At 31.2% G+C, this 14,146-nt stretch overlaps 1 protein-coding gene across 6 annotated transcripts in view; it reads right to left on the bottom strand.

The window, feature by feature from the left end:
• Positions 1-885: 885 nt before the first annotated feature.
• LOC124353947 (caskin-1-like) overlaps positions 886-14,146 on the bottom strand; it is a 305,599-nt gene continuing 292,338 nt past the window's right edge. For 5 of the 6 annotated variants that reach the window (XM_046804031.1, XM_046804029.1, XM_046804030.1 and 2 more), the window contains 6 exons: positions 7,659-7,784; positions 5,129-5,388; positions 4,197-4,380; positions 3,895-3,982; positions 3,681-3,741; positions 886-2,386 (listed from right to left, as the gene is read on the bottom strand). In XM_046804031.1, coding sequence (XP_046659987.1) covers positions 2,266-2,386; positions 3,681-3,741; positions 3,895-3,982; positions 4,197-4,380; positions 5,129-5,388; positions 7,659-7,784 — 840 coding nt within the window. In that variant the 3' untranslated portion in view covers positions 886-2,265. The remainder of the gene's footprint in view (positions 2,387-3,680; positions 3,742-3,894; positions 3,983-4,196; positions 4,381-5,128; positions 5,389-7,658; positions 7,785-14,146) is intronic. The other variant, XM_046804027.1, reaches the window with a different exon arrangement.

Here is a 14,146-nt window from a genome sequence, read left to right as displayed (position 1 = left end):
TTTATATATTATAAATTTTAGAGTCTTAAAAGACAATTTTAAACTGTTTAGCATTCATGTTATCAAAGTAGTCCACACTGAAAGTAGTCTTGGACCAACAACCCCAATTCTTTTGCTGGACCAACATGTCAAATTATTAATCTTCTACCTTTGCCAGCAGGAATCCTTAGTTTGCCAGACTGTCATACCCTGCAATATTTACTGTCGGCTGTTATGTTCAATATTCTTTTCTTTCACTTATAAAAGAAACTTAATATCAGTTTTCCAAAATCTTAGAAAAAGAGAGCTAACTGACAAAAATTTTTTGATCTATTAGTAGACAAGTTGTCCTTATATTTTCTAACATTTTGTAATTTAGAAATAATAATATATATTTAGTAATACTATTGAGCAAATAAAAAATATTTAGCTATTTTAGAAAGTGTTATAGTAGATTATACTTTACAGTATAAAAACTTTGAGACACAAAGTTCAGCCTTTTTTTAACTAACTTTATTACATTATATTTACATCTTATACTATAATAATAAAAAATTATTCACTGCCTTTTCTTAAATAAGAAATAGCATATAAATGCGCTACTGGATCATATGTTGGCCAGCCAACAAAATCTTGAGTTGAGGCTTGTTAGTGAGAGGTTGGACTACCTTTAATTCTGTAATTGAATTGTCCTCTCAAAAATTGTAGCAAAATAATTTGTTATCTACAGAGATATACTTTTTTACTGAAAAACAAGTTTGAACATTGCACCACCCTTGTTGGCTGCTCCAAGGTCACTTGCCAAGTAGGCTCTGATTTCTGTGGAATAATTGAGTTAAAAAAAATTAATTACATAAGACATAGTAAACGACAAATTAGTTGTGGAAGGATAAGAAAACAAATCAGTTATAATCACTATTTTTATTTGTATTAATTCATCATAATTACTTAGTTACAATAGGAATGATACAGTAGTTCTTGAGAACTTACAAATCAAACGTTTGTTAATGCGTTTGCCGCCAGTCTTGCCAACCATTCGCTTTCTATACACAAAATATACCACCAAATATCGGTCTGTGAAACACAATGTCACATTCTGATGGCATTGATGATCAACGTAAGTCACTTTCCGTAACGAAACAACAAAAATAAAATAAAGTAAAACACTCAACATGTTTTATATAGGCTAATCATCCAACAACTTATGTACATTTTTATTTATTCATTTGAGGAACATAAATAATAATAACAAGTAATGCAAAATCTGTTACGATTTGGCAGTGACAAATCGTAAACAAACTCGTTGCGTTCTCAACTACTAGATAAATACAGAACAAAAACGTTTTTATCAAAACTACGCAGTTCTACGGTGACTAAGCCTGGCCTCCGGACGGAAACGATCCAGTGTCGACTAAAATAATATAAAAAATAACTTCTGTACAGAGAACAGTAATGTTCCGCAGGCTATAGGACAACGCACTACGTTACTTCAATGGAAATTCATATCATAATTAAAATGCAACAGACAACATTCCCTCTCGTATTTACATACATACACACGTGAAAAGAACTTTGGTCATTTTTAGCCAATAGGTATATAATAAAATATTGAATTATTTTTTAAATTAAAACCACCACTAGGATCTAATATATTTGAGCTTTTTTAATTGTTTCAGTAAGTAAAACATGTAAAAAACACAATTTAATTAATTATAGCTACCAATGGTATAAAAGTATTGAAAATTACTGATTCTGTTCACCACAAAAACTTCATATTTAAAAAAATCTACAACCAATTAATATCCAAAAACGTATTCATTACAAAAATGCAAATTTAAACTTTTATTTGCACTTCATTCATGACTAAACTTTCTTTTACATACTTAGAAACTATATCAGTGCCCTTTATTTACTAAATAATATTCTTTTCAATACACAACAATTTACACAAAACTAAACTAAAGCCTACCTAGGACAATCACAGGTTAGTTGAATTCTGTATCAAAACTCAGCTCTATAAAACACTGTTCTCCATTTACTTCAACAGCTGACCAACTTCATAGAAAGAACAATTTACAATAATTTTCAAAATTTTGTTTCAAAGGCAGAGCGAAATTGTGAATATGAACGTAGCAACAGCGATTGTTTCACTGCAAACAGCTTAACCAATGTAAGGATGTTTACTGTCTTGAGGTTTTTCCTTATGTGTCCCATCAGAAACGACACAAGTCAACAAAGTATTGCCGTCGATATTGCTTCACGCCATGAGGTAGTGTGCACTCAATGTTACTCGTCGGTGAGCCCCTGCCTCTTCTCCTCCAGTAGCATCGCGTCCAACTCATCTGTTAGGTTGGCAAGCATGTTGCCAATGTCATTCAGTACATCTGCTGGCTCCTGATCCACTTTCCTGCAAAGAAACAATAAATTAGTATCAATAGTTCTCTTCAGCTGATTTTACAATAGTCAAATACAGAATTTCTCTATAGACACCACAAAACAAATTTCTTCAAATTTATAAAAATGATATTAGCAACACAGACCAATAACATAAGTAAACTGGTGATTTTACGTATTTTTGGTGAGAACAGTGCGACTATAGTGCACTCTAGCAGATCTATTCTGTAAATAAGCTGTGGAGTGAAGATGGGACTAAAGAGCAAGGCAGGGGAGGGGAGGCGAGGGATGGGGAAGTGTAGGGTAAAGGGAACGCCACAGCGCAACACCACCTAGAGTGGGCTGTCAAAAGTACAACTTGGCTGAGACTGAGTCAGCCTATTTCTCCTGTATGGATCAGCAGTTGACTTCTACTATTCGTCTCAGGTAGCAACCATTCTCAAGGACATGTGCTACTAAATACAGTTTACAGGTTTTGCTAAAGGTTTGATTTTTGGACATAAAAAGCCATGTACGAAATTTAATGGATATGTGCATGTCAGGCATGGGAGAATTGCTATATCTTATGTATTATTAATAAAGGCATGAAAGAATTGTTATATCTTATGTACTATTATTAACTTAATAGGAGCACTTTCAAAAAGACCTTCAGGGCAATCTTCCCTGGCTTAGAATTGCTCGCTAGATTGTCTCAGTGGGTTAATAAGAGAACTATGGTTGTATCACAAGCTGCTGGAGTGTTGCAATTTCAACTATGGGATATGTAGGTGTTTCTTATGCATGGTCTCCATATACAGTGTTTCAGGACTCTTTTCAGTTATTTTAGATTATTCCTATGGTTATATTAAATTAACATTTAAATATAGTTAGATTTTAAGTTATTTTAGTTTTCGGTATCTGTCTGTATGTACGTTTTATATTAAACACATACAGTATTTTTCTGTAAAAATCTTAAAACAAACATTAACTAAATTTTGTCTGAATGTTAACATAAATAATTTTTTATGTACAAATGTTTACTTGTACAAATTTATAGTAACAATGTTCAATCTATCCATTTCAAGATGGCATCCGTTATAAATCTTTTACTTAAATTAACTAAAACCACAACCAGGCAAAGATAACAAATATTTAACAAAAATAATTGAATTATATAGGTCTCTTAGTCTAAAGTCTATATACAATTACCCACCGATTGGTAGCATGACCTTGAGTGTCTGACCCAACAAGATGAAATGCATTGTTTATTTCTATCCACGGGGATTACTAGAGAACTTTATATGTAACAAAAACACAGCACAACTAACCTGACAATGGAGCGGTTATTTTCACTTGGAGGTGGCTGTACCCTTATAGGTGGCACATAATCTGTAATACAATAACAACACTATAAATACAAGAATTTACATGATTCATTGTAACTTAAAACAATGAACATCTTCCACACAATTTATGTTGTTTATACATAAAATGATATTGACACAGTGTTTTCAATCTTTAAGTGATGGTAAGAGAACACACCTGTCACGTTTCTTACTGCCCGCTGCTTTATAGTTCCGGCATTCTCGTTAGCAAATGGCAAAGAATCAGACTCTGTACTCGAACTTGACTGAAAAGTATAAAGAAAAACATTAAATCAACTACAATGCAACCAATCAAATACACATAATGTTTCAAAGACGAACAGTTACATACTAACAAACCTTGTCTTGAAATCAACAGTAAAACTTGTTTAACAAGATTACATTACAGTGTTACATTTAAAATTACTTAGTTTTTTCAATCAATGAACCGAAGATTAACCAAGTCAGTAAAATACATACCTTAAAGCTGGCATCCGAGCCATTAGTGTGCAGGCCAGACCAGTTCGTGGTAGGTGGGGCCACTGGGGCTGGGGCGGGAGGGGATGGGCAGTGCAAGTCTGCCACCACCGTCACACACTCACTCTGTCTCTTGGGCGGAGAAGGGGGCAGTCGCTTCAGAGTCCCCACATTCATCATAACATCCCTGCGCATTTTCATGTATATAAAACTCAGATAAAATACTGAATTAGACCTATTCTAACATGATTAATGTGCAATCCAAATTTTCAATAACATTGATGACATAGTTATTTCAAAACCAATTTATATAAGGTGAAGCAACATATGACGCCAATGGTTTCGTAAATAAGCATAATCAAAGTAGGATTTGGCCGTCTCAGCACCAAAAACAACCAAAAGTGATGGTATGGAACATATTAATACAAGAATATGTTGGATTATTATTTTTTGTTAAGCAAACAAAAGAGGTAAACTTTATTCTACCATGTTAGAGCACGATAGTTTAAAATAAATTTAACTGGAGCCTTCAGAAAGTCCAGACTGACCCCAAAGATATTTTTTTCTATGGATGTTTTAAAAACATGAGTATAAGTGAGAAAATTGTGATTTGTATCATCTAAAAAACAGTTTATTGCTATCACTGCTCAAAATGAACCAGTGCAGATGCCAAAGTTAACAAAGCTACCGATACCGATCTTAAGGTGGCTTGACATGAACAGAACAACAGTGTTTATATTAAAACATACTAAGGCATAAAAAAGCTATTGATGACTGTGATCAACAGAACAAAAAATTGGTTTTACTCTTTAGTAAGTAGTTATTTAACGTGATATTTTGAAATATGTTCAACCTTTTTTGATGAGCCTGTATAATCCTATACAAGAAAATAAAACAAATTATACTAATTTATATTACAGTAAATTTATACTTACTCAGGTCGGTAAGCAGGGCAGAAGGTAGCAGGAATCTTAGCCACCGGCCTTGGCCTGACAAGCCCTCGTGGTCGGGGCAGCGTGCCTCCGCCCTCGTGGAGGGGCAGGGCCTCGTTGGTGGGTGTGATGTCTCCATCGTCGTAAGAGCGGGGTCGCCAGCCCGGGGGCGGAGGGGTTGAGGGAGCAAAACTGCTGGTGCCCCCGCCTCCCGCCATTCCTTCCTCCAGAGATTCCAATGATTTGCCTCGTCCTCCCCGGATCTGAGAAAGTTTGAGGGTCAGAAATATTACAATACCATTTCAAAATTTTGTAATAGGAATAGCAAATATGGTAGAAATGTTTTTTCCTGCTTGTAATACAGAATTATAAATGATTTATGACTATCTTGATTATGAGGTGTGCCTAAAAAAAAAAAACAGACTATATAAGTTTTGTTAATTATCTATAATTCATATTCACCTTAGCTAAAATACTCTCTTTCCTGTGCTTACACTACTTCAGTTGAAAGTTTACTGTGCTAGAGCATAGCTGGCAGTCATTTTTTATACATAAATTCATAACCTTATAATCCCAAGCGCCTGACCAAACCTGACAAATAAAATATTGTTAGTCAAACCATTAGTTGAAAATTTGTTTATAAATAAACTGTGGATCCACTCACATAATTTTATCATATTTTTAGTTTACTGTCTAAACTCAAATTGTTGTTATGATTAAACAATAATCTTACCAAATAATATAACTATCCACATGCAAGAAAACTCATAAAAATTTTATTTGCTACTTATATTTAAACATAATCATATACTACTTGAATAAAAGAGCAAATTATACAAGTAAAAAGAGAACACTTTTAACACGCTACGTTCAATGGCCTTTTCATTTCACAAAAATTAAACATTTATAAGAATTAAATAGTGATTTACTTGTGTCCTTGACAATAATTTAAATATTATCTTCAATCCATAATGAATAAATTGAATTCCATAAAAACTAAATATACAAAACTATATGTATCTTTTTTGTCAAAAATATACATACATTTAGGAAATTCGTTATAAAAAATACAAATTACTAAATATTTAATGTTATACATACTACATACATTTGTCTAATGCTGTAAAATAAAGAAAAGGCTCTATGATATGAGTTTCGGAATATTACCAAAATGTATGCAATTATCAATAAATTAATAAAATTTTTAGCTTTAGTGTAAGCATACAACTTCATTTTAGTAAAAAAAATCATTGTTTACTTTTTCCAGCTATGAGCTTGTTTGTTATTGTACATATTACAAGTGTGGCCGAACGTATTTTGTTCACCGTTTTCTTAGCTTTAAACTAATATTCAACAAACATTTTGTTAATGTAAAATTTTTTATTAAACTTCATTAACACAGCATCAAATAAAATATTACCACTCTGTAACAATGTCTGTGATCATATGTTCCAAATTGATGATTGTTAACAATATGTAAATGTTAATGTATGAATATGGAAATGGTAGTTTAAATGATTATCTGTACATTCAGCAGTTTTCACATTGTTTTAGCACGTTAAATTACACTTGCAAATAAAGAGACTTTTGACCGGAAATATAAAGCAAAGCAGAGTGTCAATTACTTTTTTCAGTTACTAATAACAGGACTGAGTGAGTTGGGAAGATAAATTTCTAGTGGTAGATGGAGACCCAGCTTCCAGATACTTAGCATTGTGTACACTGCTATGTTATAGAATCAGTACAGTTATGTTTTAGCTTTACACTACAAAAAACAAATTAAAGTTTTGTAAACAACCGTGAAAGAGAGAGCAAAATGAATATTTAATACAGTTTTCATAAAAGATTAAGTCATTTTAATTTATTAAAGATATCCTTATCTTGTTTATCTATATAACGTTCAGTTTGGGATCTATTAAGACCGAGCATGTTTCTAATGGCAACTTGTTATAGAAGTTAGAGTTCAATTTTTCCAGTTGAAGCAAAATCAGTTTAATTAAGAAAATAATACTAATTACTTCTTTCGCTTTAATTTTAATGCAAAAACCATTTTTGTTTATGAGTAGCAAACAATATTTTGGTGTAATATAATAATTGCTCAGATTGCAAAAGGAAATATTTCCATTATTTCACATACGCCTCTTAGGAATATTTTAAATAGTTACTTTGTGATCTGTGCTCTAATATTAGTTTCTAAGTAATCACGAATTATATTACAGTTGTTATATATTAAAAAATGACAAAATACAGTCTGTTATCACTCCCAATAACTAAAAATGAAATAATATACAAATTTATCCCGAAAAAAGCATCTTTCATTGATAAAGGAGGTTTTGTGGTATTCAAAATATCATTTTTCTTGAGTAATTAAAAAAACAAGTATATTGAATTCAAATTATTTTTATCAAGAAAAAAAGCACAAAAATCATTTATTTTATTGTATTAATAGAAGTTGAGGTATTTTATCTTGATTAAGGTATCGAGCACTAAAACAAATCTTTATAGTGTTTAATTTCTCTTTATGTGATTGTACCTTGATGGGGACGATATCAGTGGTGTAGAAGAATTGTCTGGAAGCTTCTATCTCCCAAGGCTGGTGGAAACTCTTGATGGTGGCGTGAATGCGTGGACACTCACACTCGGGTTCGAGGGCTGCGGGCTACATGCAACATGCGCATTAGCTCGGGGCTACACACTCAGTGCATGTTTTACTGCCGGGTCAAGTCACAATCGATTTACCAATAAAGAAACGTTTTATTGAAACAATCTTAAGGCAAAGAGCCGGCTGTAATAAAATGATCTTAAGTTTTACTCTTTATATAAACAAAGCTTAACATCAAACTCTTTTGTACTTTTTTTGGTGCAGAATTAATATGGATCCAGATGTTTTTTTACTTGGTAAAGTGTAAAAGTTTTTGATGTTAGAACAATGAAATACAAAAAAGTTCGAGATCATTTTCTGAATATCTAATAAAAGTATTTAAAAAATTTAAATGTAACTAAAATGAGACACCTCCCATAATTCTGTGACTAAAAAAGATATTAAAAGTGTTTAAAGTATAACATTGATTTTATGGGACTACAACAAATCGTGATGGTCCCTTATATAGTCGACTCTTATGAGAAATGCTCTGTTAAAGCCGAAATCTTTTGAATTCAATATTGAAGTAGACAAAATTATTGTCAAAGTCTGTGGAATAATTATAACAAATGTATGTGATTTAAATGTAAATTTAAATATATACTTAGTTTAATAAAAATGATTTTATTACAAATCAGATGTAAACTGAGTCAAATTGTGACTTAACCCTAGAAGCTGACAAAGGTAAAATTCAATATTGATTCAAGTGTTCAAGGTGAAATACAGGTTTTAGTCTATTCTTAGTGCAACACAAATCGGTCTGGCAGGGTTGTTACATTTAAAGTGGTTAGTGGTCAGTAAAAAAATATGCAAAATCAAAACTATCATAAAAATCAGCTTAAATTACCCTACTAAAGTAATTCCTAGAGTTATTTTAATGAAAAGCCAAGAAAGATTAATAAATAACAAATGCCACAAAATCTTAAGAGCAAATAAGATATGCATAAATATTTCAGTAATAAAATAACCCATTATTTTAAATCAACCGTTTTAAATATATAATTTAACTACAGGATTTTTTTCATGATTACAAAAACTGCTTATAGCAGTATTATTGTTTACATTTTTTTAATATTACATTATAACAATAAGACTGACAAATTTTAGTACACAAGAGACCTATAAAATTTCCAATTATTAAAAACAAAGGAAAGTAGGACTTATTATCATGTTTCAAATAACATTGTAAGCAAGTTAAAGAAGTGTGATACAAAATTATTGATTGAAAAACATGTCACTGTTGTTAATCTTTTTAATAGGCAATATTTTTCATTTACAAGTCATGGAGAATTATAAAAACCTCATTAAACTAATAATAAAATTGATATTTACAAAGTTTATATTGGTCTTCAGTTCTCATCATACCCTTCAATAGTGAACAAGGTATTTTGTAGCAGCCACTTCTTTATTTCATTCTTGAAACTTTTCCATGACATTTTACACTTCATGAGTTCTTCTGGTAATTGTTCCACAGCTTTATTCCCATGTATGAGAGCTTCCCCTCAATCATAGCTGGTCAGTCCAAAACAAAATGGAAGTTTGCTGCACCTCGAGTGTTGTAGTGACGAATGCTGGAACCTCTAGGTAGTCTACTTTCATTAACAAATGTTACAGCCTTCAGAACATTACAACCGTTAGTATTGATTAAAAGTCGATAAAAAAAATTATGGTTGCCTGTAAAGTCGGTTTTACGGGCGAAGATTTTACATGACAACGTCTTTTTATCGGTAGAATATTTATTGATATGAATATTATTAAATTGCACAATAGGAACAAGGAATTGAATGAAAATAAGAATTGCACAAATTTTAACTATAGAAATATATTTTGTTTACTAAAACATTGTACATAATTTGAAATTAATTAAAATTTGTTATTGTAAATGGTAAAGTTGAATAAAACATTTACTAAAATTGGAATTTGAAATTCTTGCTAAACACAGTTAAATTCTAACTCCGCGCGTGGTGATTGGTCGGTTTAGTTCGTTTGTTTGGTCGCACTGTTATGACAGGTTAGAGGTTATAATTTGTTATTTTAAATGTTTGACTAGCAATATGCGCTGTTTCTTCTCAATCGACTGAATTACAATTGATTGCAGAGTGATTTAAACTAATAATTTACTTAACACTTATCAACATTTGTCAATAGTATGACATAACCTATAAACTCAGTTTCTCAACTTTTGTGTCAATCTAACAATTAATCAATCAATCATAGTTTACGATAATGAAATATCAGTGTACAATTATTTACCTTTATTGTTGTAGTTGTTGTAAATGACGAATCTAAGCACTCCACATTTTCACGAATAAACATAGTTATCTGCTTTATCCCGTGCGGCGGACCCACAGTTATCTGCTTTATCCCGTGCGGAGGACCCACTGGACGGGCATCGTAACGTTACCGGGCGTTACACTTTTTCATGAGTGACTCCGAGCCGCAACCTAATTTAAGACGTTGTCACATCAAAAAATAGGCAACAGCTCTGTCTTGGTTGCAAGCCACCAAGTGTCCTCACTGCCCTCTTCTGAATCACTAAAATGCGATGTAAGTTGAGTTGCCTGTTGAGGATTTTCCCCACACTAAGAGACCGTAGCGGATATGAGGTTCAAACAGCGCACGGTATACTGATTTAGCAATGGCTGGGTGTTGCGATATTGGCAATACTAGACAGCCATGTTCATAGCAATATGACAGGCACTCTAGTTGTTCAGCAGAATTTTGGTATCATTGGCGTACATTAAGGTTGTGACAATTCTTCCAGATGCTTAGGGAGATTGTTAATAAAAAGTGTTGAAAGAACAGTCCCCAGGACAGATCCCTGTGGAACAAAGAATTGGCAAAGGGCAGTATCCAATTTGCTGGACTTTATTATGTTGCTAATTTCAACCACATGCTATCTATTGGTCAAGTAGCTCCTAAACCATTCTGCTGCGGTGCTGTGTACTCCAAAGGAAGATAGTTTTGTAAAGAATTGCTCATGGTCAAGACTGTTTAAATTCCAATACTATTGCAGTAGTTGTTTTTTTCTTTCTAATTGGTCAATGATGTGTTAAATAAAGATAACCATTGCAGTCAATGTACATTTGTTCTTAATGAATCCATGTTGGAAGGTTATTATTGTTGTGACATTTAACAATGTGGCCTTTGGTCAGTAGATGCCAATTATGTATGTATATTGATTGTTAGTCTTCATTCACACCATAACTACTTCACTCACAAGCTCTTATATAAATATAGCTTCCACATGAGGACTTAAGTATTCCTCACAGTAAATAGTAACACCTCCTTTCAGATGGTTTCCCCTACTGTATTCTGTTACAAGGCAATAGTTGTCTTTACAAGGCAATTAGGGTTAATAATGCAGTAATCCATGTTCTGTAAGCATAACTATGTGAGAGTCAATGATTGGTGGATAAAAATGTCAATTTTATTTCCATATCTGTCAAAATTTGTTTGGAAGACTGTTGAACAGCTCAGATAAATTGTCTGCAGCAGCATGAGAAGTTATTTTCTTTATTTGTCTTCTATTTTTTGCTTTGTTGCATTGTTGTAGCCTAAAAAAGAATGACAATGTACATCAGATTGTTCTGCAATTTGTTCTGATGGAAAAGAAGGTGATTCAGGTGGCAAAGAAACATCATTGATGGTAATGTCAGTTGATGCAAAATTTTAAGTCATTACAGACTGCTTTACCCTTAATGCTTTTACACGTACTTTCTTGTAGAAGACTCTGGAAAAAATGTCCATAACTTTATCTCTTGCCTTTATTTTTGCATTCAAGGGTGGAGTTCTTGATTTTTTATGTACAGCTTCTATTAGTTGCGTGATCACAGACATGCATTTTTGACAACTGTATTTTTTTACTTGTAATGAGACACTGAACATTTTTCTTTTTTATCAGTGCTCTTTCTTCTGTGTCTAGCATATTTGTTGTACTCAAGATAATCACAATATATTTTATTTAGAGTAGAAATACATAGATCTGCAGGCTGTTTAGATTTTACCATTTTTTTTTTTTTTTTTTTTTTTTTTTTTTGTGTACTGACATATTTGGCTTCCAGTGTCTGAAACCTTTCATCAAAACAACTAACTTTTTCATCTAACCAATTTATATTACAAGTGAGGAGGTATTTGTAGCACTGGAATTTAAAGTAGAGTCAGTTCGTGTTTCACAATGCTTAACATCTTGTTTGCAATTTTTTATTATGGAGTTTTTTTTCATGTAACTTTCATTGGAGTGTTGAAAGTTCCTTCTCCTGCTCCTTGATTTTAATTTCTTGTTCTTTTAGTTTTTGAGCGAGTTTTTCATCGTGGTCTTCAAATATATTTTTAATGTCTAGATAATGGTTGTTTCTAGTTTCTTTGTTTTTCAATATCAATATTTGTTTGAAGGAGTAGCTCTACACATTTTTTTAATATTAACTATTTTTTAAATATCTTATTTTACTATTCTAAATATTAATAAAAATTGTAACAATTTGACCTGATTCAATATAAAAAATATTGAATATCAATGTTTTGTAATATTATATTTACAAAATTAAAATAAGATCATATAAATTTTAAGAAACATTTTAAAATTATTAAAATCTTATTTTTATCTAAATCATTATCAAAATTTGTACTTTAATTTATATTGTTTAATTTTATTATTAATACAAGTATTCTACATTATTAATGTAACTGATAAAAATTATATTGCTTGTTGTACAAAGCATAAAGACAAGATTTGAAGGAATAGTTTCAAGACTGATGATAGCATTTAAAACATATGACAAGACTACTTATTCAATAACTACTTCGTAATTGTAATACAAAATAAATAAAATAATTATATAGGTAGGTATCAAAATTTATTAAATGAACAAAAAATAATTATACGCTCTTTGTAAGCATTGAGGAAGTGCGTACAATATCATGCAAAACTAAGCTAAATTCAGAAAAATATTTGTTACGAATATTATTCAGGGATACTTACTAGTAATAGCCTAAAATCAATTTCAATAACTAAAGCTGGTATATGTGTAATGCTTGACAGTTGTCTAATTTTATTTATAGGACTTTTACCACTGTTGTTCATACATGTTTTGGTGAATACAATTACTGAATATCATGTTTTTTTCATATTGAAAAAATACAAATATACTGCTATTTTAAACTAACAATATAAAATAAACTTTACTGAATTACTGAATCTTAAAATTAATCGTCATAAGCATAAAATCTGGTTTAAACTTGTACTTAAGAATAATGCAAATCACAAGTACAGATTAGCACTCAATCAACTGCAAAATATTTAGTTCACTTAATTTTGTAAAATCAATCAAACCCCATGCTTGTGAGTATGAATTAATTGACTGAAACTGCATGCCTAATTAATTGGTTATTTTCACTAAAAACAAAATAACAATCTTTTTAAAGTATAAAAGCATTTTCAAAACACAAAACGAATTGACTCAAAAGACAAGAGCTCAAAAGACATTTCAGATTTAAGGAAATTAATTTAAAAATAGGCTTTTGATTGCCAAATTCTTTATGGAGACACATAAGCATTCATGAATAGTTTGTGGGTGCAGGGAGGTTAGGCTTCACATATTATGTAATAATTCATACAATGTTTCATACCTTGCAATTGAATTTTGTTAGTAAAATACATTAATCTTAGTATCTTCCATAAGAATAAGAAGTCAACACATTACATTTTTACTTAAGTAAAAATATCTGTCCATACAAAGCGTGTATTTATCAGGGTGTTTTCTATCTCGTATCAGGTTTATAGAGTTACATAAAAAAATAAAATATTTTTATTACACATACATTTTTATTTAGTCCCCTGCAGTGATATACTAATAGCATCTTTCTCAAAATTAATATTCAAAATGTATGAAACATTGAATTTTCATTTTGGTTGCAATGAAACTAGTAATAAATATCATATGAATTGCCTGATTTACTAAAAATAATTTATGAATAACTCCAAAGAAAATATTATGAAAATGTCGTGCTTTAAATAATTGTTTCATTAGGTAGATTTCATGTAGATTGTTTTGCATATTTCTGATGTTGTCTGGGTTTAAGCAATAAGATGTGAACTTGTGAACACAATATCTGCTTAAATATCAGTAGATTTAGCCTAAACTTGGTACAGAGACAGCATTTGCAGATGTCTTGAATGAGTTGCTTAGCGAGTCCCAAGCAATATAAATTTTCAAGATGATAAACATTTGTGTAAAATATAAATATCAAGTACTATACAATGTGAACCTAAAGTGACACACTTTTTAGAAATTTGAAGCAACTTTTAAAGCACTAGTTATTCTATATGTCTTCTTAAGGTTTGTTTTAAGATCGCAGATTGTCTTATAATTCTCAGGTAA

Source organism: Homalodisca vitripennis, chromosome 2 (assembly GCF_021130785.1).
Source record: "Homalodisca vitripennis isolate AUS2020 chromosome 2, UT_GWSS_2.1, whole genome shotgun sequence".
NCBI classification, from domain to species: domain Eukaryota; kingdom Metazoa; phylum Arthropoda; class Insecta; order Hemiptera; family Cicadellidae; genus Homalodisca; species Homalodisca vitripennis.
Note: the sequence above shows the minus strand (reverse complement) of the source record. Positions and strands in the feature narration are given on the sequence as shown.